This window comes from Lepisma saccharinum, chromosome 21 (genome assembly GCF_977018435.1).
Source record: "Lepisma saccharinum chromosome 21, izLepSacc3.1, whole genome shotgun sequence".
NCBI lineage: Eukaryota > Metazoa > Arthropoda > Insecta > Zygentoma > Lepismatidae > Lepisma > Lepisma saccharinum.
The window spans coordinates 1,640,919-1,668,402 of NC_139249.1; the positions used below are offsets into that span (position 1 = coordinate 1,640,919).

Consider the following 27,484-nt stretch of genomic DNA (forward strand, 5'->3'; position numbering starts at 1 on the left):
GCATTAATGGATAAAGGAAGTCTAATTCTCTTGTTAAATACAGCTTCAGTTTTTCTCTTAACTGTCCTTTTGGTAGGGTTTTTCATTAAATGAATATTTATTTATATTTTTAATTGCTAATTTGCAACTTTACCTAAGTAAAGGTTAAGAAAAACTAAGAAGTCAAGATATAGCCATTTTAGTAGACACCCTCTAATAACATTTGGCAGCAAGGAGGGGAACTTACGGAATGAATGAAGTTTGTGGAGGCAAAATTTAGCTTCAATATTTTGAAAGATTAATTTTAAGTATAATAATATATTAATTTTCAAATTCATTATATTACTCACAGTCCGTAACACGTCTGACTACCATGCTAAAGGTCCCGGGTTTGTCCCTTGGCTGGTTCAAATCCGAGAACTTTTCTAACCGAAGCGGCCCCGGTGCCCACCCAGCGTTGAATGACATGGGTACCTGGGGTAAACCCTGCGGGGTAAAGGCAGTCAGGGACGTGATGCTGATCACATCACCCCCACTCACGACCGGATCAAGAAGTGTGAGGCGTTACCCCCACATCCCTATACACCTTCATGGCATGGTGCTATGCACAGGGGAGCACTTTTTTTATACGTTATTATATTACTCATAATTTTATGTGTATATATGAAGTATTTAATGCATAGTGGAACCACAATTTTACATTCACCAATTTTATATTTCCCAGCATTATACATCCAATGTTCATGGTCCCAACAAAGGAGTACATTATGAAATTTTCCTGGGTTTTACTTTTTCTCAAATTTTAAAACTTAAAATGGAGGTTGCAGTGGGTATTGTTTCATAATATGCAGTTAGTAAGATTTTTAATAATTTTTTGCCCCTCTTTTTTGCAGGTTGAAGTTGATACAAGCTCGCAAATTCCGTCAAGTCACTGCACTGCCCAAGCAGGAGGGCTGCGAGGAGTCGAATGACACGAGCAACACAGGGGACGATCAGAAACCGGTGGAGGAGAAGAAGGAGAAAGAGGAGGAGGAGGAAGAGGAGGATGACGACAAGGAAGATGAAGATAAAGAAAATGAAAGTGGTAACGAGAGTGAAGGGACTCAGGAGAGCGAATTGCCAGAAGAGGTTAGCTTTCTCCCTTTTTATATTGCTTTATGGTCATGCTACGTCCCCACAAAAAGTTCTAATACTAGTGATTCCTTAAAATCTGAGAATTCTTTGTGAAAATCTTACGGATTGTGCATAAAGGTTGTTCGTTAACTAGGGATGGGCCGATGTGAAATTTTGGCTGGTAACCGATATAAAATTTTAAGGTGCAAAATCATGTTCGGGCAAGGGAAAAAAAGTTTCTGAAAATGTTTTAAAAAATGTGCTGATAAAATGCCTATAGTCATTGCTCTCTTTTTCTGTGCCTTCTGTATATAATGCACGCAGACCGCATAGAGAACTGTGGTTGTGCTGAATAAGTTTTCTTGAAGTTTGTGTTTGCTCTCACGGGATTGGCTACATTATCTTGAGAACTATTGGGGCTACAATGATTATATTATACCATTTTATAGCTCTCGTTCTGCTCTACAAAAGTAGACTATAGGATTTTATGTAGCTGCTCAAGAAAGTGAAAATCATTTATGTTTCTGTCCAATTTTTTAACAAAAGATGGAAGAAGAAGAAGGAAAAGGGTGCTCAAGCATCAAAGAGTGATAAATGTGCTAATCTCTCGAAAAAGTGCAACAAAGTGTGTTAATTTACTTGATTTCATGTCCTAAATTACATATCTCAAACGACCGGTATGAAAACAGCTATATTTTTTGGAAAGGTGCTGCACCTTAAAATCCATTCCCTACTGATAACCGATATTCTACTGGTCCAATATAGAATTCCAAATGATCCTTGAAGAACTTGAATGGTTCTTTATGTTGAGGTGAATAAACAATGCGGTTGATAATATAAGACATAAGCGAGTTACTAAAGATATAGCCACGAAACTTTACTTGTACATGTTCTATTAATTTCGGTGTCCTCTGCCACCATTCACTTGGGAACTCGATGCTTTACTGTTAGGTTGACGTCCCGATTCCCACTACCGGACTATCAAGGCACCTCAAGTTCAACAAACACAGGATCCAAAAAGTTTCAGTTAGGCACATACCACACACCCCAATCGACACCAAAATCAAAGAGATGCATGCAATTATGCACTTTCCGCACGAGCTGAATGTTGACAGCGGTCAGGCTCATCATATTTGGCTCCCGCTATCACAACAGTTCAAACCCATCACGCACAGCAGACGAAATGGCTACACCAGCACCCCTAGCGGTAGTAGAGGAAACAACAACAGGGACCGGAAGTCAACCTAACAGTAAAGTATCAAATTCCCAAGTGGATGGTGGCAGAGGCCACCGAAATTAATAGAACATTTACAAGCAAGTTTCGCGGCTATATCTTTAGTAACTCGCTTACGTCTTGTATTGAATGGTTCATTGACCTCTTTAATAAGTGTGTGTTTCAAAATGACTACAGTGCAAAAGAAGTTGCATATTTAGACAGTTGCTTTTTAAAAAGTTGGGCATCGAAAATTACAACAAAATGGCAGAATTTTGCACTAAATTATAAGATATTTATAGATATATTGAATGAATGAGTAAAGTAATCTGTAATCTTACCAATACACCTATATGTCTATATCAGCCAATACCGATATATAGTACCGATTAATTTGTCCTGTCCCTACTATCAACTGAACTTAGATGTCATTCTGAGGGAGAAAAAGCTAAACACTACATTCGTGATTTTGGTGAAAAAGTACACAGATAAAAGAGGTTTCTTTTCTGATGTCTGGGTTCACACTGATCTGCAAATCCTGGATGAATTAAGAAATCAACTTGGAGTGATAAGTCAGGAAATTTTGTAAAAATACTAAAACCTGGAAAAGTTAGGCTTAGCAGGATTAGAAACTGAAAACACATTTCACTTTTTTTCTTCCCATTGGTTTCTTTCTTGGGATTATTATTTCAATTTTTGTTGCATCACATATGGTGCTCGTATTGGGTGCATAAAACGTTGGTTCTTAGTCTCTCCGGTGATGCATAGCACATGTATGTATCTTTTACTATGTATCCACCATAAGAACTTGTAATCTGTTCCTTCCTTTTTAGTAACCCTATATTAATGTGCTGTTCAGATCTTATATTTGCATATTCAGGTATGTGCTGCTTCAGTTGTGATACATGGACAATATGTAAACAGAGATTATTTAGTTCCTCACCTTGCATGGAGGCCCTCAGTATGAGTTATGTATAAAATTATATTTCTTCTGCCTTCCTTTGTATTCCGTTACAGGTCTTCGGTAATCTCAGATATTCTACTTATCTTTTTCTCCATTTATGTCTTTCCTTAGCTTTAACTACCCATTATTTTAGGTTAAATATTTATATGTAATTGTCAAGAAAATTATAAATTATCCCTTTCTTTATAAATGAAATTTTGGTTAGTTTTGGGTAGTTCATGTAGGAAACCATCTTGCATAATTATCTCAAAAGTGTATGTTATTAACCTTTGGGGAATAAAAGATGCAGCAGTACAGGGTGGCTCAAAAAGTCACTTAAACACCCCCGGTACAAGGCCACTGCAGCGCACAACATGGAAATGGTGATGACCAATCGTTGTCAGGCCAAGGGGGAACCACATTGACGCCACCCGCGTGGTCGGCGGCCATTTTGATGTCCGCCATTTTGAATTCAACTTCAGAATTTTAAATGGGAAGGGGGTGATATAATATATCAGATCAGGCTAGAATTTCACGAGAAATGCAATGGTGAAGGTTTTTTCAATGTAGCTTTAACCAGTAAAAAGTTATGACTGAATTCTTGTACCAATTTGCCCCTTTCCGAGGTGTTAGAAAAATGCCTTAAAATTTGTTTAACGCATCGGTAATGCATCGAGATCAAAGTGATGTCTAGGAAGAGAAGTTCGCATGCCATTGCACACGATTTTAATTGGATACATCCACGAAGAGCTGCGCATTATGAATGGTTGTCGCGAACAATTTACAGTGTGGCACTTCCATTAAATGAAAAGTTCTTCACAGTGACAAGGCTAATGTTTATGTTCATAAGGAAGTTCATAAACAGAATATGTGACCCTTGTCATCTGATAACTAACTTTGGACAGAAACTGCTTCACAACGTTCCCATAGTGTTCTGGTGTTCCTCCATATTGAAAAAACTCTGTAAAAAGTACCTTTTTCCATAAGCAAGTATGAAAAAACCTGTTTATTTAACAAGTTCAAGTAGCCCTAAGCATTTAAGTTTCCGTTGATGGAAAATTGACTAACCAATCGTGTTCCACACTGCACGCCACACCATTAACTTACCATCACTAACCATTCAGCTTTGATCTGTCGAAAATGAGTTATCAGATTAAAAGCATCGAAAGTGTTGGTTGAGGATTTAGGTCAAAAGGTATAGGAAAGAACACTTACTAAAAAGATGATGTAAAATATACATACTAAAACCGCGCAATACTCTATTAAAACAAAAGAACGTTCAGACCTGCTGAAGGCAAACTGCCGATCGGTATTCGGGGTAGGCGAATGTAGGGTGTCAGCTCATGCTTGGAGAAGGAAGACTACTCCCCTCCAGCCTTTCCCCAACTGGGGCTCGTGAGTCACCAATCCAAGGTGAATTCTACTTCCACCTCGGCGGCTTTCCTAACCTCGGGGGTAACACTTTCTCGACGAGGCACCATGTCAGGTGTCTGAAAACATTGTTTCAACCTTAAGAAGGAGGTAGTATAACCTTCGAAACGTAGTTCGACAAATCTCATGCTCACACACGTAAGTTACTGATTTTTAATCTTTTAACCTTTAGTTGTTACTACTTCTTGAGTCCTCGTACAACAATTGTCCTCTGTACAATCCAGTGCATTACTAATGCCACACTTCGGAAATGATTTAACCATTGTCTTAGTTGTCACAGCATCCCCTGAAGCTTTGACTCATTCACAAACTTCCCTCTTCTTGGTGGTGTAACCTGAGTATTGGCATAAAAGACACACCCTCTTTTTCAGAGCTATTTCTAAAGGAAAAAGTGAGTGTTATACGCTAGCAAATATGGTAAGTCTCGCGGATAAAGTTAGTAATTGGCTTTCGTGTATTTTATTAGTGTATGTTACATTAATGTATAATTTTGAAAATAAATGTGTTAACTTCTTGTGCCTTGTTTCAGGAGGAAGATAAGAATCTAACTCCAGAAGAACTGACGAAGAAAATTGAGCGGCTGACGAGACAGTGTGACCAGTCGCTGCAAGAACTGAGCCATTCAGCACAGCAGCTTCGTGCCACCTGCTTCGGCCAAGACCGTTACTGGAGGCGATATTGGGCCATGCCGTGTGCAGGAGGGGTGTTCGTTGAGGCGATGGAGTCTGCCGAGCCGGAGATTTACAGCGACGGAGAGGAGGAGCCGGAGGAGAAGAAGTCAAAGCTCGAAAAGGAGGAGGAAGAGGAGAAGATGGAGAATGAAGACGAGAAGCCGGTGAAAGTGAAGGAAGAAGAAAGTGAGGTGGACGATAGTGGTGTTGTGGATGGTGACACCAACGCAGATGGTGCAGACGACAGTGCCAGTGAAAAGTCAGCTTCCCAGGCTGTGGTGAAGCAAGAATCAGTGGAAGCGGATGATACTTGCAAACCCGAAACTTCAGAAACTAGCAATAGTGTCGTGAAAGATGTTAACAGTGATGCGGAAACTGCAGTGAAAATTGAAGACAAGGAGCAAGAAGTTGTGAAAGAGGAAAAGGTTAGTGAAACCAAACAGGGTGAGGAGGAGGAAAGTGTGAAGTGCGAAACGAAAGAAAGTGTGGATTCCAAAGAGAGCACTGATCCTTCGAGTGTAGAAAATAGTAACGTTAATTCTCCTGTGCCCGTTAAGGAGGAGAATGGGAAGTGTGATGCGTTAGTGAACGAGGATGGCAGCAAAGTCCTCAGAGAAAGTTTGAACAGTGAGCCTAGCAAAGAGAAAGAAAATGACAATAACAACGGTTTTATGCAAGAGCCGAGCGTGGCGGACAAGGCAACTGATTCCACAGACAAAGAAGCGAAAGAAAGTCGCGATGATGCAAGAAGCCCTGTGATAGTTCCCAATGGAGATAAATTCAACGTTCTCAATCACAACATGTACCTTAATTCGCGGTGGAATTCTCCCGTGCTATTTAACGGATCTGTTTTAGGTAAAGACTTGAATGGTAGCTTCATCAAAATGGAGAACTCCGTGCCCGGAAGCTTTAATTTTAGTCCATTTAATATGTCTTCGTGTAGTTTTTCCCCCAGCAGCATCGTATACGGTACTTCAGAGAAGCAGTGGTTCAGTATTTTGCCAAAGGAGCCATGTGATACGCATTCGCTAACGAAGCCTACGAGAAGCTACGAAACTACCTCAAGAACTGAGATCAAGATCCCGTCATTCCCCAAACCATTCCAGATAGGCTCCCCCCAGCAAGAGTGCAGTCCCAGTCCCTCCAGTCGACCGAGTCAGTCGGAGTCACCCGCTTGTCTGCTGAGTCCCGAAGAGCTGCTACAGCTAGAGATTCTCAAGAAAATAAACCAAGAAGCAGAAGCAAAACCTGTTCCTCGAGGTACGTACATAATTGTTATTCTTCCCAAATGATCAACATATGCCCATCTTCACAGCAGTTTCCTAATGCACTTTAACCAGGCCGCAATCTCAGGAGACAAGTTGTTAGCTTCTCCCAGGAGACTCGAACCTGTGCATGTCCTGTAGCCGAAGCCCAAAGCGTGATGCCTTACACAGCACAGCAACGGTGCATGGTGCTTATACACTTTATTAGTTTCGGCACTTGACCCCACTCTTATGACTATTCAAACAAGTGTTCTTGAGAGATCATTCAGGTTATGTGGGTAATTACTTCCAATGTTTTGAGGTCATACATTTTTCATCATCAGGGAATATTATTTTCCTGCAATGAGAGCAATGCATGCCCTCGCAATGTTGGAATGCTGATTTAATTTGACTTTCTTGCATCATGCAGAAAATCTTCCGTTCCTACTTCCAAGTTCAAATTGCATAATTCTGATATAATTAAATATAAGTCACCCGGTCTCATGGCATCCAAAAATTTTCACCTGATACCTGAATTTTGAAATCCAGTTCAATTTTGTTTTCTTTTTAATAATTGAAGTTTCTATGGAAATTTCCATTACATTTTTTTTAAAATAACGAATACAGTACATTTCTTCATGTTTTTGTGTTTTCTGTATAATGTGTATCATTAATTGAGAATAAAATACATGCCATTATAAATATTTTCACTGTTGCTAACCAAATTTTAAAATCTGCAGCGATATGGTAGTGTCGATCATATATTTGAATGTATTGCATAGTCGTTCGTGCTGTTACCGGCTGAGCCTTCTTTAGGAAGACCACTCTGGTGCAATAATAAATTACTTTTAATCCAATCTCGTATTAATTAGTACATTAAATGTTTTAAAGTTTCATTTCAAAATGTGTAGCTTTATGTTAGTTGGATTCATGGCTTTCTTAAGCCGTTTTTTGAACAAAGACAGAAAGAAAAAAGAAAAAATGCTGCCTCATGAGAAAAAGGGGCTGGTGACTGAATTGTTTTTATTTTTGTCTACCCCTGGTTTTGATACAGATGCATTTTATATATGAGTAATTCTATGCATGTCTGCAAGCACATATAAGCAAGTTTTGTGATTAATTACGGAGTTCTTTTATGCAGAATAATTTTTCCATCCCACTCCTGTGTGCTTATATGAGTGAGTTAGGTAAGTCAGGTTTAATTAATAAGCATTTTCTTACATAGCTTATACTTCACGGGGTGAACTATTTACATATGTAGGATAAAAAATCAGGAGAGAGCAAGTAACAAGTATGAATTTTGAAACTTTCAATATCAGTGGAAATCAGTGAGAGAGAACCAGCAGTTATACAGTGAAAGGTTTTCTGATGTGCTCTGCCTATGTATTTTGCACTGTTAGTATTGACGTAGTTTGAGCTTATTTGAAATTGAGCTGGTTCTTGTTGTGGATAGTGTTTAATTTGATCAGCTGACTAAACAAAAACTCATTCCTCGACAGAGCTACGGCGAGGGTGGTGGAGGATAACTGACCCCGATCAGCTGAAAATCATCATCAATAATCTTCATCCTCGTGGAGTTCGCGAAAGAGAGTTGAAAAGGACTATAACTAGGTACATGGAGTACGCTATGGAATCGTGTGGAAAGGTTAGTGTTTTCAATTATTTTTTTTTAATAGGTACGTTTTTATATGTTCAGACACTACTATGGTTTTCTAAATGTAATCTGTATGGATAGAGTTGCGTTTCTATATGAGATGTACATTTATGGGTATGGAGGAGCTTAATCTGTTGCTATTTTTATTTGTGTAACATTGCTTTTCTGCCTCTTCAGGCTAATGCCAATTAGATGAAGGAATTCTCAAAAAGGAATAAGCATTGCCAGGCCAGGAATCAAACTTGGAACCTTCAGTGGCTGGTACTCTTATTAGTATCTATGCTATAGGAAAGTCTGTAAAATCGCTTATAATTGTGCCAGTAGTTCAATAAATAGCATGAAATCGAGTTCAGAATTGTGTCATTTTGATATTTTTTTTATGAATATAAAGGTGTAATTGATATGCAGGGTTTCCAGGTTTGAATCCGTCCTGGACATGGGTGTCCCTTCCTTAATTTCATCATATCATCTTCATCTTCACATCTTATACAGGGTTCCCACTGAGCTGGAAATCATGGAAAAGTCAGAGAAATCAACTTTTAAAGATTGAAAAAACAGAATTTTGAAAAATATATCCAGAAACCTGAAACAATTGTGGAAACTTGAATTTTTTTCAGCTACCTAGGATTTTGGAATTAAATTTCACTTTTTTCTTGAAGCAGCTTCTTGATATAAGTATTTTATACTGTATTGCTGTTTATTTATTTTGAACAATGTTGAATAAACCTTAACCTTATTCTCTTGAATAGAAAGTGCGGTTTAAACACCTAAAACTTTGCTAAAGTGCCACCTAATGGTCAGGAAATATATTTTGAAGTGGCCTAGAAGACTTGGAAAAGTAGGGAATTTAGTTTGTCAGTATGAACAGGTACCCTTATGTGAATTATATACAAAGGTCAGTCAAAAAGTAACGCACAACCACTGTAGCTTGGGAATGGTAAGGACTAGGGAAATGAAATTTTGTAGGTAGAAGCATTGGTCCTTTAGAAATGTCAATCAATGTATATGATCCATGCGCTTCACTGCACTGCAGCCATGTTTGTTTTCATGACACAAATGCACGTTCGTAAAACTCTTTAGGTTGGTCATTACACCACTTTTTCACACATGCAATGAGCTTGTTGTCATCTCCAAACTGTTTCCCACGCAGATGAGCCAGTGGGATTAATTTTGTTACATTTTCATGTTCAAATACTAATTTTTATTTTCTGTTGTTGCCAACGTTCAGGGATCGAGTTCCTGTACAAATCCATTGATAACTCTGCAACACCGATTAAAGAAATGCTCTATTATATCAAGAAATAAATACTACTAGTACTTTCATTCAAAATTAGGTGTTGGTTAAGTGGTAAAGGACCAATGCTTCTACCTACAAAATTTCATTTCCCTAGTCCTTACCGCCGGACCCTGTGGCCGAATGGTTAGCATGTCGCCCTGCAATGCCAAGGGTCTTGGGTTTGAATCCCGCTTGGGCTTGGTTGTTTGTGAATGTTCATTCATCAATTTCATCACTCATCCCCATCTTCGCAAATTAGCCAAGAGGCACAAAACGCGAAGTAAAATAAACTAAATCAATCCAATCAATCCCTAATCTTGACATTCCCGAGCTACAGTGGATTGTGGATTGTGAGTTACTTTTCGACTGACCTTTGTATTTACATTCATGAAAACAATAACAGCATGACGTGGTTCTAACAGATCAATAAAATGATATTCAATTTTACTGATAGACCTAAATCAGTACAGAGTAGTGGTTAATTGGCCCCAGCCTTAATGTAAGGAGATTTAACTAGAGTTGCGTCATGTTTTGGAATGGTGAATTGTGGCATCAGGTAAGAATGTGCGCACTCATGAACAACTTTAAATGGATAATAAATTAAGTAAAGATTGAATTATACATTATGGTCTATATCTCTTCCTTGTGTGCACCATGTTAATGTTAGTCATTACTCTTATGCTTTGTGATTAACATTTCTTGTTCGGTGAAACCCTCTCAAGAAGTTAGGCAAAAAGGTTCTGCTTCTGTAGTTGCAATAAGAAAATACGACTGACTTCATTGAGTCAATGCAAAATTGTAGGCTTTTCGTTACTTTCATGCTGCTCAATGCTGCTATAATTTGAAACACTACTATTTTTCTTTCTTTTTTTGTTTAGTTTTATGTTTTTTACTAAAGTTCCTTTGATGAAATGCTAGTGATGCATACTTAAATGGGGAGGATAAATGTTGACTAAATAGATTTGGAGAGTTGTTATGAACAGTCATAAAACTGGAGGAAGAGAGATGTTGGATAGTAAGACGATAAGCTTGCATATTGTGTTGCGTTTGTCAGGGAGAATTTGGAGAGACTTCCATGTCATCTCACATGAGCTTGACCCTTTCAACTCTTTCATGATTAACATGTCTTTTTTCCTCATCATTCTTACTCAGATATGGAATTTTTCACATCTGAATTTTTGAGCTTTTTATTATCCTTGTACATTCTGTATATTTTTAGCTATATGCTAATACACTTCTAGTATTACAATGCAAGTGCCACTTATGTCTTAACCTTAGCTTACAAGGGCTGCTGGAAAAGTTTCTGCAAACTACCACCAACAGTGGCGCTAGTGTTCTGCTATTATAAAAATCGGAAGAATAGACCTATTTTATGTTTAAATTATCTTTGATTGTTTGTTTAAGACTATTCGTTTATTTTTAACAGCAGTTTGACGAAGTAGTTTCGTGTGAGAAATGGAAATTTCTCGTGAATGATTTTTTATGATTTCAAATGTAGTTTAACACCGAAACAATGCATCGAGCGACTTCATTTGGCTTTTGGGGATGAAGCACCATCCAATAGCACTGTGTACAATTGGTTTTCCGAATTCCAGCATGGTCGCACATTTCTCAGTGATGAATTTCGTGAAGGTCATCCATCCACGTCTGTTGCTGCCAATAATGTTAAATGCTGTGCGTGAAATGTTTGAGAGATCGGCATGTGACATACCGTGAGATTCAGGCATCCTTGAACATTGACATGAAAGCAATACATACAATTTTGCACGGTCATCTGAACGTATGGAAACTTTCCAGCTGTTGGATCCCACACAACTTGACCCAAGCTCAAAAACAGGCTCGTGTAAATTGGTGTAAAGAAATGCTCAAAAAATTCAACTAAGGCTAGTCAAAGTTGATGTACTACATCGTTACAGGGGATGAAACTTGGATCTATTCATACGAACCCAAAACTAAACAGCAATTCACTGTTTGGGTGTTTCAAAGTGAACCGAAACCAACAAAAGTTGTTCGTTGGAGGAGTGCTGCCAAGCAAATGATTGCTTGTTTCTTCTGTTATACCGGACATGTGGCAACAATAGCTTTAGAAGATTGAAGGACTGTAAATGCTGAGTGGTATACAACAATTTGTTTGCCAGTGGTCATCAATGAATTGCATAAAACAAACCCAAATCGTCGCATTATTCTTCACCACGACAACGTCAGTTCCCACCCAGCACACCAAACTGTTGATTTTCTGTTCAGTAAAAATGTCGAATTAATGACTCATTGTCCGAACTCACCTGATTTATCACCTAATGACTTCTTTTTGTTCCCACACATGAAAAATAAGATGCGTGGTGAGCGATTTGTGCCACCTGAAGCAGCTGTTGACACATTCCGAACAGCGGTTTCTGAGGTATCAGCTTCAGAGTGGAAAAAATGCTTTCAAAATTGGTTTGAGCGTACGCAAAAGTGTATCGATCTTAAGGGTGAATACTTTGAGAAACAATAAAGCCATTTCCAGAATTTCACATGTCTTTTTTTATATTGATTGCAGAAACTTTTCCAGCAGCCCTCGTACCCCTACCATCTGAGAAATATCTTTCCTGAGGGGGGTGGGGGCTCACAGGCCCCCACTTCTTTTTATCGTTCAAATTCAAGAAACAATTTTGTTCTTGAATAACTGATTCCTGTGTTGATTGTATATGTGCAGTTGTTTATTTATTATAATAATTATAAAAATTATCATTAATAAGAAATAATAACCAATATGGCAGGAGTGTCGCACACATATTTTACCATTCACTAAAACTCGCAAACTAATTTTTCATTAATGCTTTTTTGTTCACAGAGACGTAGTTGTTCATTAATTATAATAATTACCAGAATTACCATCATTACCAATCAATTGTACATACTTGCTGGCACGAGTGTCTCGAATAACATGCAATCAAAGATAGCACCTGATAGGCTCACGTAGTGCATTTTGCCTCCTATTTATATTTATGAACAAAAGTAATAAAGGAATATTGGGAACACCCTAGGGAATAATGTAATGTATTTTCAATTTTTAATAATGTTCACAGTAGAATTGAAAAAATAGAGGTGGTGGGCCTGACAGCCCCCCTTCCCCCTTCCCCTGGGTAAGCTAGGGTTAATACTTTTTTAATGTCAGGAGTGTGTGTTTTATGTACTTGAAGGTAAAGTGCAGTAAATCAGAAATTAATAAGCTTTCCAAATTTTACGCATTTTGTATTCTTTCCCTTACTCTTATTCCATCGTAATATAAAGTTGCCTTTTTCTGTGAAGAGATGATAAAGATGGTGATAGGATTGTTACATAAATCTTCTTCAGTGGGTTTCACAGATGATCAGTGTAATTCAAAAGCAGATTTGGAGAAAAGTAATATTGTATTTACCTTATTTGCTTTAGCAGACAGAGATAAGTAATCTTACTTATGTAAGTACAGCCCTTTGATAATGTCCATGCAGCGTTTTAATTCCAAAGTGGCCTTTTATTTGCCCTAATCAACAGACCAATTGCTTCTGAAATGGCTTCTATAGTTGCTTTATCCATATGAGTTTTAATAACTACTATTTTTAATTTAAAGCAAGATCCCAAATGTGTAATTTTCTTCCTTAAGAACTTAGATGAATTTAGCTAATTTCTTTTTGGCTGTGAAAGAAACAAACATTCCTGCACCACTCTGCAGGCAAAGCTTTTGTTCAGCTTAAACATGTAAATGCTATGTACTATAACTACAGAAGAAGGGCCTTAGACTTTGTATTGCATGCAATTTGTTAGTGCATGTTGATGTTAATGATAGGGTGGATCTTTCTCCATCGTGTCTTATTTTTAAAAATATATCATTTCCAACAACTGCATTCATATTCTAATTTTTTTAAAAAATTAATCTGGTCTCTGGGTATTTAATGTAGATACTGGCTTTGTACTTCTTTGCAGACTGTTTTATGAGATGAGAAATCTTAAGAGAAAAAAATTTCATGTCATTTTGTTGTTATCTTTCTCTTGTGAAGAATAATATAATGAAAGATCTTGTAGCCACATTGTGTCCCTTCTTGAATCCCATCATATCAGCTTTCTTCAACCAAAATGGAAATAATTATTAACGCAGTGTGTTCTAGTAAAATATTAATAATGTGAAATGTTCTAGAGTTATTTGAGAGTTACTTGTGTATTTACACTAAGAAAATTTTGGTTGTGTATTCTCACCAATTTACTTTTGAGGCTTAAATTGTAAATCCTCCTGCCCCCCACTCACTCTCTCCCCATTCTTTTTCACTAACTAAAAAGTCATGATTAGGATGACATTCAATATATAATTGAGAGAAATGAGGGGAAATCTTGTGCTCATTTAGTCATAACTAGGAGGCAGATTTTTAGGTAAAATAGTTTGTTTTCTTCTGAAGTTAGCCATACTTGCTGTGTTAAATAACTGTTCCTCTGTTGCTGCATTAAACAAAACAGATTTCATAACGAACTGTGTGATGAAAGAGTAGTGTGACAAGAGTAGGGATAATTACAGATGTGACATGTAAGTTGTAGTTCTTCATGCAGGGCGACAAGGCAGCTACTGATCTGGCCATCACCGACATGGACCACAAAATTAGTGCATTGCTGGGAGGTGCTCCTCTTCCGGACGAACTGGAATCCTGGTCTGAGCAGATTGCCCTTCGCGTCGACCTGCTGATGTTGGAACAGGTGGAAGCACTCGAAGACAAAGTTGCCAATGCGAGTATGCAAGTGAAGGTGAGTTTTAGTGAACTATGTATTAGCACAATTTGCATTCTTTCTCCTTTGTAAAATGTTAAAGAAGTTGCATTCAGTACATAAGTATTCCTTGCATTGTAGAGTTGCTGTCTTCTAACCCATGGTTATTACAAGTAAGTAACATTGTTACAAAATAGTACAGTAAATGTTATTTTTTTTTTATTCTTGTGGTGACGTTTTATCCCTTTCCCCCTTTTCAAGCTTACAAGCTTTTACAATGGACATTAGAACTGCTTAGTTGACGTAAAATTTTACAATTACAACATATCACATAATTACAAATGTAAAAATCGATGTAAACAAGTTGAATGCATAGATTGTACCAATGTATTTATTTAAGGATGCAAGGTACCTTGACACGGATTATCGCGGTGACGATGATGATGGTTGATGGGAATATCTGAATAGGATATGAGAGGAGGAGGGTGAAAGAAGGGGTGGATTCCAGATTGGGTGGTGGTAATCACGATGATAACTTCGCTAAATCTTCCCTCATCGACTATTTCAATAAGGCGACTTAGGCATGGAACTATCCCTCACGCGGCACTGTCAATTCAAATCTCTCAATAAAAGAAGAAAAACAAATGCGAAGAAGCTGGCAGTGCCGAAGACGTCAACTCGTCATCACTTCCAAAGGGAACCTTTCCTTTACGTGCCACCAGTAATTACTCATTTCCCCTTTCCTTCAGCTTGCGCCTCAATTTTCTCTCATTGTCCCATACAATATATTTTCCTTTTAAGCCCCAAAAGCTAGCCAGTGGTTGAGCAGGTAGAGACTCTTTTTACTTGGAATCTTTCGTGATGCCATCTCGGGAACGGACGATTGAAAAAACCATATGTGAGGACACGAAACATTTGCATAAACAGGACAGGGCTCGAAAAATTCCGGTTGCCAGGGCGACTAAAGATTTCAGCCTGGCGACTGTGATCTTTTGCTGTAATATGTACGAAATTTTGATGGTTCTAAGTTCAAATTGCAGTACAGCCTAAGTTAGCAAATGGTTTTATTTTTTTTTATCAACGTTGTGGACATTCCATAGAGTCCGTAACAATTTCTTACCCTTTGTCCCCCAACATCCCATTTCCTGCTTTCTCAAATAATTTAGCGATGTTTTGAATACTGTGATGCTCAGCATCTTATACAGTGTGTTTCAAAAGTTGCACAACCCAAACTTTGGAAATGTATATCATGAAAACCGTAAGAGATATTTACACCAGGTTTTCTGCATTATAAAGCCTCATCCATTGAGATATTTTTTCAATGCTTAAAATTATCAGTTCACTCCGTACAGAAAATTATATAAATTAATAACTGACTGAAAGCAGCATTCAATTTTTTCCAGAAATGAACTTCTGAGTAAGAAAAATATGTAAGAAATTATCGAAGGGTCATAATTAGACATTTGATGACTGATGCCATGTCAGTCTGTCATTTGCGACCAATATTGGTCATGTGCAACATTTGATGAATGTTTGACTGGCATTTTTATGGGTTGAGTGAAAAGTGCCATTTTTTGGACATATCTCCGTATATGGCAACACTAGCAGGTCGAAATATTGCCAACAGTTGCATGCAACATGTGTCTAAGTATTGGCTATACATTTACGTGAAAAATCGTAAATCAAGATTTTGTGCTGATATTGGAGTCTTGAGAGAATCCTAGGCTGCCCCTGGCTCACTTTCACTGTGCCTGTTTTTTAAATTGATTCAGCATGGCGTATTCATTGGAGCAGTACGTGTGCATTACTGAAGAGTATTTTACTACTCATTCTTACACTCATGTGCAAGAGGTTTTCCAATAAAAATGCCCTGCTTCTGATGTACCTCACAAAGCAACTGTTTTACAACCAGTCAAACACCAACAAATGATCCCACAAATTGTTTGAGTTGGTATTTATTGTTGAAAATCAGTTCTCAGATGTTTTCAGCAAATTAACAATGATTTTTAAAATAATGTACTTGTTTTTATTTAGATAAATGCTAACATAAATTTATGAACCCAGTGATAGTCTACAGGATTAGTTTAGTGCAGAAAACCCGGTGTAAATATCTCTTACGATTTTCATGATATATATTTTCAAAGTTTGGATTGCGCAACTTTTGAAACATACTGTACGCAGTATGCACAATTGCTAGTAGTTGGTTTGACGCCTGATTTTCAGAGCTGGCACCTAGCTTTGAAGAAAATTTTTCGAGCACTGTGCGTAAAGGCTGGTGAAGTTGTTTTATGTAAACCTCAATAGCAGATAGTTTGAGCGAGAGCCTGATCATCAAGGTTTTAATGTACAAAGGAGTATTGAGATTGACAAAATTCATCACGCTCATTACTTTTTGAACACCCCTCTAAGCTTGAAAGATGCTATTTCTTTTAAAAGACAAGGTACATCAAACAACAATGGATTGATAAAAGAAATGGGCACATATGTATATTAAACATAAGGACATATTCTTTTATTTCCATCTATCTATCTTGCTGCGACAACAACGGTACGTAACAATGCACTTCCCATCTCATAGGGAGCTTGACAACAATGCAAGTTGAATTCATAATTATCTATTCCCAGATTAACATTTTATTTCTTTAAGACATTGCTTTCCGTAATCTTTCAAAATGAAAGTCCAAATTACATATTAATGAAATTTACTAAAAAAAAAGTTGTGATAGTGAATATTCATAATGATTAACGGATTATATATTTAATTGAAAAACACAAAAGTTCAAAGCAAAAATCATGAACATGTCTGGAAAATTTCATTTTTGGACTGGAATTTCATAATCAAAAAATCGTAGCAACCCTGTGAATATGTGAATAAAGGTTTACAGATGTTCTGATAATTGTGTCAACAGTGTTCGAAATTGGTCCTTGACAGTTGGCTGGTATTTGGCTCCTGCTGCATCGAATCGAGTTGCCAAAATTGAAAACTTGGTTGTCAAATTTGACCTCGATCAGTAAAGAAAAAGTAACAATGCACGAAGCTCATTTTATATATTCTAAAATGCAGAATATTTCGGTAAAGATTCAACGTATTGCTTACTTTTGTAAGTTGAAATATATCAACACTAAAAATAAAACGTCGTAAGTGTAATGCAGTAAGTACTACCGTAAGTAAAGAAACACATGCATTAGGCACATGACACTGCTTTAATATACGCATGAAACATGCTTACATATCCACATACCTGTTTATTTTATTTGATTAATTTCTGTGACCTCTGTCACTATCCATGTTGGAACTTGAGCAACAACTCCACTGAAATTAATTGAATAATATGTAAGCATGTTCCACATGTACACTGAAACCCCTTTTATGTACCCAAATTTTACATTTTCCTGCATTACACATTCAATCATGATGGTCCAAACATTGCAAAATTTTATAAAATTTTCCTCAATTTTACATTTCCCCACATTTTAAGTTTTTGCAGTTTGGTACCCTGAAAAACATAAAATTGAGGTTTCACTGTGTATTAATATCTGGCCACATCTAAAATCCTGTAACATGAATTACGGCTTTCTTGGGATTGATATCTTGCAGTGGTGGACCTTTTATTGGTACAATAAAATGTTGACGGTGCAACAATTTTGGCAATCAGTTTTATTCAACTGACTTAAGCCACTTTGGTGTCATAATTGGAATATCGGAAATGAAATTCAAGACAGAATTTAAGTAAGAGTACATATCATTTCTAGGTTTGCAGCTTGCGTCAGTCTTGTCTGCAGTGCAACTGATCGAACACAGCTGATGCCCTATTGCCAAAAGTGGAAGAATCTACGTAGACATGCAAAACCATAAAATTTAGTCCCATTTTGCAATACATGCAATGGTCACTAATTTCGAACACTGGTGTTAAATATTATAAAAAAATAGCGTGTTTTGTAGATTGAAGATCTCTTTTTTATCTTGTTTAGGGCTGGAAAGTCCCATCTCGAGCGACCACAGATGATAGTCTTTCATTCCGTCCAGCGTGCATCCCACCCAGTGGGGAGGATGACAAGAGGCTGAACCCCATAACCCTTGCCAAAGATAGGCTCCTGTGTCTGGAAGCAGCCATTGAGAGGCGGTACCTCAAAGCACCTTTGGGAACAAGGTAAGTGACGACTTCCAAGTTTTCATGTTAGGAAATTAAAGCAGATTTTTTGAAAGAACAAGGTTTGGTTTTATTTTCAACCCAGATGAAAAAATGTGTGAAGTTTCCTGGCATACCTGTAAGTGATGACACTTGCCCAGAAATCATCCGATTGCTACCTTGAAAAGTTAAGGCTTGACTGGACCTTTAGCCAACGCCAGGGCAGTTGTTTTCAAACTTTCCTTTCCTATCGAAAAAACACTATGATCTTCCAAAATCTGAAAAATTACATATGCTTAAAATTCCTTCTAGAACATTCACGTTAATTTTTGTGTTGTTTTCTTTCGTTGTTGCCTAGATATTTGCAATAGTTTCATAGCTATGCAAGTCTCTTTCACATTTTACTTTGACAACTGTGTACAGATATTTTAAGGAGGACAAGTTAAAATGTTTTGTTTTTTTCTCCGACCCTGACCTAACATAACCAACAGCAGGATTCATACCTGAAACTGTTGGTGGCAAGATCGCAAGTCCAGCAATTAACACATTATTCTGGGTAAAAGTAAAGTGCTCCCCTGAGCTTAGCACCATGCCATGAAGGCATATAGGGGTGTGGGGGTAACGCCCCACACTTTCTTGATCCAGTCGTGAGTGGGGGTGATGTGATTAGCATCATGCCCTGGCATAATTATAAAGTGGAGTGGCCATGGTGGCTCAGTCGGTAACGCGTCTGACTACCATGCTAAAGATCCCGGGTTCGATCCCCGGCCGGTTCAAATCCGGGAACTTTCCTAACGTTGGAAGGGGCCCCGGCACCCACCCAGCGTCGAATGACATGGGTACCTGGAGGAAACCCTGGGGGGTAAAGGCGGTCAGGGTCGTGATGCTGATCACATCGCCCCCACTCATGACAGGATCAAGAAAGTTACCCCCACACCCCCCTTCATGGCATGGTGCTAAGCACAGGGGAGAACTTTACCTTTACCTTTATAATTATAAAGAGTAACAGTTCGATTATGTTTAGGCTTGTTGGCATGGTCACATATAAAGAAAGGATTTAATGGGTCTAAACCCTTTCCATTGCTTCAGTAAATATTTCACACTAATTATATAATCAAATAAACATTTCGAAATTAGTGCAGATGCTATAGGTTGTAAAATTTATAATATCAAGTTGTTGTTTTAAAGATAAAAGCTTAACTGTAACATATAAATGTACTTAAAAAAATATTGTTAAGGTTAGTACAAGTAACTTCCATTAATCCAATATTTACATCCAAATTGTTTAGAGAAAATGTTATTATTTATAATATAAGTGTGATTATTAATAGCAAAGAATATGTAATTATAACAATTAGATTATAGCTATTAAAATTGTACTGTTCTTGGGCACCTGTAAGTTCAACTCTTTATTTCTGCCATGCTTGTTGACAAATATAGATATTTGTTAGTGAAAAAATTGCTTCGCAAACAAAATGGCAAGTTTCAGGAGAACCTCTCGCAATCCGTTATCATTGATCCAGGGCTGGGCTGTGGCCTAAGTGGTCGAGAAACACTGCCGTACAGAATCTGGCAGCAAGCAGTGGTGTGATGAATTTACCTAGTATAACCATTGATCTCTGTGTGTTAAGTAGTGGTACAGCTTTCCATGTCATTACAGTTAATTAAGAAGAATACGGTAGTCACTGTGTACTTAAATCCATGAAAGCCAGTTCTGAATGCTAACATGTAGAGGCATAACAGAAGCACAAAATGTGAAATAACACACTGTAATGTTCATTTTTCATGTTTTTGAAAGATGTGAGGTGCATTTTCCTACCATGTTTTGTCACGAAATGAACTGCAAAATGCTAAATAAACTCTTAAGCACTTAACTTAGAGTTTATTTAGTGACACAAAACTTTCTTAAGCCTAAATTATCCTGTGAGTTATGCAAGTCATGAAAAATTTATCAGTTCTGCTGTATATATTTGAGAACCAAAAATGGACTCCTGTACACAGATCTAAAGTTAATACTCTGAAAACTAAATAAATACGTTATATGAAGGGAAATGTTTATCTTGCATAATAAGTATACTTTTTAAATTTAGGTTTATATTCACCATTTCAACGCCGAAATGCCATTTTATGTATGGCTTTTCATCCTGAAACATGCCCACTTTTTGTACCAAAATCTTGATGTTTTATTCACCATAAGTGAAGACAGCAAAGTCCAGTATCATTGATGCCAGGGTCCAGTACCAGGCTGCGGCCTAGGTGGTTGAGAAACACCACCCTATAGAATCGGGCACCAAGCAGTGGTGCGATGAACTTACCTAGTACATCCGTTGTGTGTGTTAAGTGGTGATAAATCTTTCTGTCTCTCTGCACTAAAGCTAGTTCTGAATGCTAACGTGATGTCCTTTTCCTTCTTGCAGCAGCAGCGATCTAAACCTCTCTGGCCTCTCGGGCGACAGCGGAGTGCTTGAAGATGTTCCCAAGGGGCTGATGGTGTGGAGGGAAGCGGTGGCGAAGGCAGAAACTGCCGCACAGCTTGCAATGGCCTTCTACATGCTGGAGGCTTCCATTGCTTGGGACAAAAGTATCATGAAAGCTGTGAGTCCATCCTCAGTCATTTGTGTGGGTATTGCTCTCAGCTTCTCTTTATGCTTCTATTGACCAGTACACCCAGCAGGCTGAACTCTTTTTAATTTTCATTCTCTTCTATTGCGTTGTGTAGAGTAGTAGTGGATGTATTAATGTGACATCAGTGTGTACAACAGTGTCGCATGGTGTTTATGTGTTATGATTCCAAGACTTCAGGTTGTTGGGGAATTTAGAAAAAGCCAAAGGTTTAATGTTAAAAAATATTTACTTTAAGCAGTAAAAAGAAAACACTCAGCACATAATACCTGGCACTATACCATTACGTTAGCGAATACTTTGTTATTTTATTTTTAAGTTTGTACTACTGAATTTTTTTCTGCATAGTACATGCTTGATATATTTATTTCTTTTGCTTACTAATATAATGTATTTACCTTAAAATGTGCTGTAATGCTGAGTATTACTAATTGTAATAATTTTTCTCAGGCATGCCTTGCCTTGATGCATTTTTTGTAGAATTCAAGTTTAACAACAATTAACATTTTTTTTAAAAAAATAAAATCAAAATAGCATGGAGTATATTTGTAGTTAAAAATGAAAACTTAAGGCGATTGTCTCCAGCTTAGTTGGTGCCTGAATTCAAAGATATTTTACCCACAATGTATTTTTTTATTGTAAATTTCATGCGAGTTAAGTCAGATTTGGGTGTGTATGGCATAATGTGGAATTCTAACACAATGATTAGAACTGTAAGTGTATATGTATATGCACACGTACAGGAATTTTCAAAAGGAAATGGAGCCAAAAAGCCACACCGTATTTGAAAGGAAACTTTGAAAACTACATTGTATGGTGTCTTCATTCCTTCAAGTCGAAGCTACAAATGTGTCAGCACCTCTGGGAGAGGGTGAAGACGGGGATCAGGGGCATGATTGACCTTGAAGCTCTCATTTTCGTGTCCTACAGTATAGATTCCAAGTCTGAGCATGATGCAAATTTTACTAGCCTGTTTCCTTACGGGAAGATAATGTAATAAATAAACTTTCCTTAGTATCCAAATTGAATCCTTTGCACTTTTACAACTAAAGGAGACAGTTGCTAAAGTTTTTTATAGCAACAAATAGTTTAGAATCTTTAGTAGTACGCCACGTTAAACTAATATGTATGGCCTAAGTAGAATATTCACTGTAACAATATATAATTATACATTTTGCACCGTAATGAACACAATGATTGATATATGCTTTGTTTCACCATTCTTTTTTTTTTTTTAACATGGTACTTCAGTAGTACAGACAAGTTACCCTAATTCGATCAGCAGTGGTTTTTTGATGCAGATGTTTATTATCTGTGTGGTGTTAGTCGCTGCTGCTGATTGGCCAGGTGTGCTGTGGAGTCGTGATTCGTTAGACAGTTGCCATGTTGGTCCCTAAATATCCAGTGCTTATGGCTTTCATGCAAATGATGATGGGTTCATTTCAATACAAATACTTACGACAAATTGCTGAATTGCAAACAGTTGTCGTAATCTGACATGGACGTTAAAGTTTTTGTCAGTTTGTATTCATTGACTTCTATGTTAATGAAAAAAACTGTCGTCATTTACTTAAATGAATACATAAAGTAGGCATGTCATGTTATACGAAAAATCTTCTGTCCCATACTTCCATTTAGATATTTATAATCTGCCTTTCTTCCTGATTGCAAAAAAAAGCATTTCTCATATTTTCTCATGATGCTTTCAACAGGCAAAATAAGTTTACAAAATCATGAACGCTTTGCAAACTGAGTTGAAACATTGCAATTATTAACCTCTCCCTTTTTTAAAAAAAAACTTGCTGGAAGCTTTAACAAACTATGTGCACAAGCGTTTGTTTCCTTTTCATTTGAACAAACGGCCAATCTCACAGGCTCCATGTGTATTTTTCAATTTCCAGATAATGCTTTGAATTTTCATTATCATTTTATTTGCTGATGATTTGCTTGCATTGCAATTGCAGTAGGAATGCAGCCATTTTGTTTCTTTTTCATTTTCATTGCTTGCCTAGGATGCATGTATCTTTGAACATAAGTTGTTTTGTCCAGAGATCAGGTATACTTAAAATGTTGGAGAATTGTCCAGTTGTAATTAATATTATTATTTTCATCAGGTGTACACATTCTCTTATTTTCTCACTCCTAATTTTTTATTCTGTTGCAACCATCATTCATATTGCATTGATAAGTATATAAAGAAAATGCATTTATTTGTTCATGGACAGGTTAATGTGTGCTGCTGAACTAAGTGGGGCGATTAGCACGAATTCAGCTAATTTAAAAAAAAACAATGGTTAAGAACAGCTAAAGAGCCATTTCATACTACAACGAAAAGATAATATAAGACTGAACCATCTAGTAACAAGGGAAACAATAACAATAATGAGATGGTGCAAAGCATTTGTTTATAATTGCATTAAATCTGCACAATTCTTTGTAAGTTCCGAACCTCAATGGTGGATTGGTTAGCACAGGGTGCTATGACACCAGAGGTCACAAGTTCGAATCCCAGTGTGGACATGGGCATTCTTTCTTCATTACTTCCATCATATCTTCACGATTAGCCAAAAGTGGCACAAAAGTGAAGTAAAATTAATCAAATTCTTTGCAAGTATGTGTAGGTGTTGAATACCTGATTTGACTCAAGATTTTTGTGAAACTGATTTGGAAATCTATGGAATAGGAATGTTCACTTTGTTCTCTATTCCTGGTTAAACTAGTGGTGGAAACATATAACTTAATAGTTCATTCCACAATCTGCAATTTCATTGTTTGACATGGAAGATGCCCTGTATTTCAAACAGTCAGGCAAGTGCCATCTGGGTGGCTAATAGCAAGATGTTGTGGATTTGAGTCCCAACCTGCAAGTGAATTGTTTTTGTTCTTTCCTCAATTTTATTTTTCATCCTTATTGATATGGTTAACCTAAACAAGGCAGCAGTCTGTTGAAGGGAACATGGCTACACTTGCATTTCTTGTTGAAAAAAAAGTTTTCCAAGCAACTTTGATTCAACAGAGAAGCAGGTGTGCCTAAGTTGAGCTAACAAGTGTACAACATTTGGCGTGGTTTCAAAAACATTTCAAGTTGTGGGACGAAGTTTCACCGAGCTCTCTTAAGTATCGGAATACATATTACATATCTAGCAACCCCCCCTCTCCCAAAAGTGCCACAAATTTACAACCAGATGGGGGAATTCACCCATATTCCTCCCTTCAAATACTACACTTAAGGAGGAACACATTTTGCATTGGATTGGAAGCACATGGTAACTGCTTAACTGAATATAACGAAAAATGCCACTTTTGTCCACCCACAGTAGAAAGAGTTGTTTATAAGAGTTACATTTAAACACCATGCTGGATTTCCTCTCATTTTTCCACAAAGTGCCAAATTGAATGCATTCTGCAAACTTAACTGCGCAAGCTAAATCGATGTATGAAATTTGAAAATAACCTTTACTGATAGTTGTGTCAGTAATTGAGTTGTACAAGATATGGAAGTAATGGTGTAGTTTTGTTTTCAGTAATAGAAGAACAAAATACATAAGTTTAGTTCCTAATTATAAAGCAACCTTCAAATAGCTCTATAAAGTAAAATATTAAACCCCTATTATAACTTGTAAAATGTATGACATTTTCTAGTTTGTAATGGAAACTACTTTATAATTGAGACATGCTTTAAATAGACAGAGGAAGATATTAAGATCATATGCATGATCCTAACCAGTACACAAAGATGTGTGGTTATTATTTTTAAAATGTGTGTCAGAATCATCCAACTGATATGTAATGCAATAATGTTTGAGGCCGTGATGGTCATTACATGTAAATCAACAGTTAGTTCTACCAAGAACTCAATATGCTGACCAAGGCAGAATTTATTTTATTTTAAAATCTAAACTAAACGCTACATTTCAACCTTCTACCAAGGTCTTCTTCAGACTCTGTACCAAGTACAAATGAAATAAGGTACAAAACAGGAAGATATATATATACACACAAAAATCACTCCCCTCCAGACACAAGATTGTTAGAAAGTTGTTTATCTGGAACATTCCTTTCCAGGTGTTGCACACAGTTAGTTCTACTGTTAAATTATGCTGTGGGGACGTACGGTAGCTGAAGTCTCCTTGGGGGAAGCGTAACAACTTTTCTCCTGAAATTTCAGCTGGTGGCCACCCACCATCAAGATGAAATTGGGGGAGCTACGAATGAGTAGCGTAACCTGGTCATAGAAACCTACAACAACAACTGGGGGTTTGTCGTGCTGACCACACGTCACCCTGTAACTGGCTGGAAGAGGTGGAAAAGAGGCCGGCAGTCTGTGGGTAGGCACTGGCCCCTAGGGTATCTTGTTTTTGCAAATAAAACCAAATATAAATACACATCCTTTACAACGAAGATGGTGGGAGTGGCCACAGAAATTTTAGAACTACGAAAAACAGCTTCGTGGAAAAAGTCAATACTAACGTATTTATTTACTACCGCATCTCTCATTTCCCAAATATGAAAACCAGTTATGAACGTTCATTTGTATCATGGAATGCATTCTTTTTGGCAGTGGAGAAGTGAATCAATGTGCATTGATTGTTCGTATGCAGTTGTTTAATTTTGAGTTGATTTGTGCTTTAGAATTGCCAGTTCTGCCACAGCGGAGACAACGAGGACAAATTATTGTTATGCGATGGTTGTGATAAGGGCTACCACACTTACTGTTTCAAGCCAAAGATGGAACAGATTCCTGATGGGGATTGGTAAGTTGGCCTCTTGTATTGTTTAGCCGGCCTCTGTGGCGGAGTGGTTAGCACATCGCGCTACAATGCCAGGGGTCCCAGGTTTGAATCTCGGTCTGGGCATGGATGTTTGTGAGTGTCCATGCATCAATTTAATCACATCATCACTCATCCCCTTCACAAATTAGCCAAAAGTGGCACAAGGTAAAAGGTAAAGGTAAAGTGCTCCCTTGTGCTTAGCACCACGCCATGAAGGCATATAGGGGGTGTGGGGGTAACACCCCACACTTTCTTGATCCAGTCGTGAGTGGGGGTGATGTGATCAGCATCACGCCCCTGACTGCCTTTACAAGTGGCACAAAAAGCAAAGTAAAATAAAGCAAATCAATAAATTTTGTATTGTTTGTATAAGGGTTTGGTTTCAGTGAGCATGTTCTGAAAGGGTGATGCAGTGAAGTTAATTTCCGATCTGTGAATATCTGCTTAAATTATCATGTCAGTCTGGGGTAGACAAAACTAAAAATAATTAATGCACCACCCTTTTTTTTTTCAGGGTCAGCAGCTTCTTTTTTTAAAAAATTTAATATGTGCTAAGAGAACCCATGAATCAAAGTAAGATAATGGTACACATTTGAAATGAGATCTTAAAAATTCCTAATTTGTGAATTAAAAGAGGATAGAATTAAACTAAATTAATTTTCTAAGATACTCTTTTTGAAATAGGCATCAGTCAGTTCCCAGTCATTATATGTGTCCTATTTGATTTTTCATCACGCACACAAAAAAAGCATGTACTCTACTCTGCCAACAGTCCCAGGTTCAAATCTCGGTCTGGGCGTGAGTGTGTCTTCACCATATCATCACTCATCCTACACATTGTGTAAAAAAATAAGAAGAAGAAAGAAGGAAAAATAAAGTAATGAAAATTTCTACAAGCAAACTTGAAATTTTACCATATTTGCCAGCGCATAAATTTTGTACGCATATTTGAGGAAAAGCTTTATCACTGAATATTATAATTAATTTACAGTATTTCAAATATAAAGCAATATCTAGGTCTACTCTCAAGAAATAACTTACCTAATCTAACTAGGAAATAATACATTTCAATCTTCTTCGTCACACACCGCAAGGAAGCAAGAAAGAAATAATCCAACTCAGAACAAAGAGAATTTCCAGAAACGAACGTAAACAAAAACTTAATCTGTTTTCCAGATTTATTTTTAAATTGAAAAAGTGCATCTTATCTGCCAGCCTTTTTTTTTTTTTCGAATATGGGCTAAGAAAAACCATGAATCAATTTAAGATAAAACTACACATTTGAAATGAGATCTTAATACACATAATGTATGAATTAATACAGGATTGGATTAAAAGTAATTAATTTTTTGATAGAGAAATAGACATCAGTCAGCTCCCAGTCATCCTTACAAAATTGCATTGTGTGTGTGTGTATTTGATTTTTGCCAAAATACAGAAACGAAAACATATACTTTCATGGGCATCTGGAAAGGGGGGGGGAGCTGTGCCCCCCCCGTGGAAAATGAAAGTCAACCAAAAATTATGTATTTCACACATATAATTTCGTTTTAGCCACAATAATATGTGTTCATTATTGCATGAACACCATAAATTCAAATTTAACAACACTATTTTTGGGGGAAATGTGCAATGTTTGCCCCCCCCCCCCTGAGAGAAAAATACCAAATACCTTCCTTGCCCCTCCCTGGAAAAAATCCTGTGGATGTCCATGTATACTTTA

The 27,484-nt window shown here is 37.2% G+C and overlaps 1 protein-coding gene across 7 annotated transcripts in view; it reads left to right on the forward strand.

The window, feature by feature from the left end:
- LOC146004333 (bromodomain adjacent to zinc finger domain protein 2B-like) overlaps nt 1-27,484 on the forward strand; it is a 164,181-nt gene that overhangs the window by 121,186 nt on the left and 15,511 nt on the right. For 5 of the 7 annotated variants that reach the window (XM_083143110.1, XM_083143115.1, XM_083143111.1 and 2 more), the window contains 7 exons: nt 873-1,107; nt 5,209-6,610; nt 8,094-8,239; nt 14,073-14,276; nt 18,210-18,388; nt 20,785-20,986; nt 25,622-25,743. In XM_083143110.1, the coding sequence (XP_082999236.1) occupies nt 873-1,107; nt 5,209-6,610; nt 8,094-8,239; nt 14,073-14,276; nt 18,210-18,388; nt 20,785-20,986; nt 25,622-25,743 (2,490 nt within the window). The remainder of the gene's footprint in view (nt 1-872; nt 1,108-5,208; nt 6,611-8,093; nt 8,240-14,072; nt 14,277-18,209; nt 18,389-20,784; nt 20,987-25,621; nt 25,744-27,484) is intronic. The other 2 variants (XM_083143112.1, XM_083143116.1) reach the window with 1 other exon arrangement.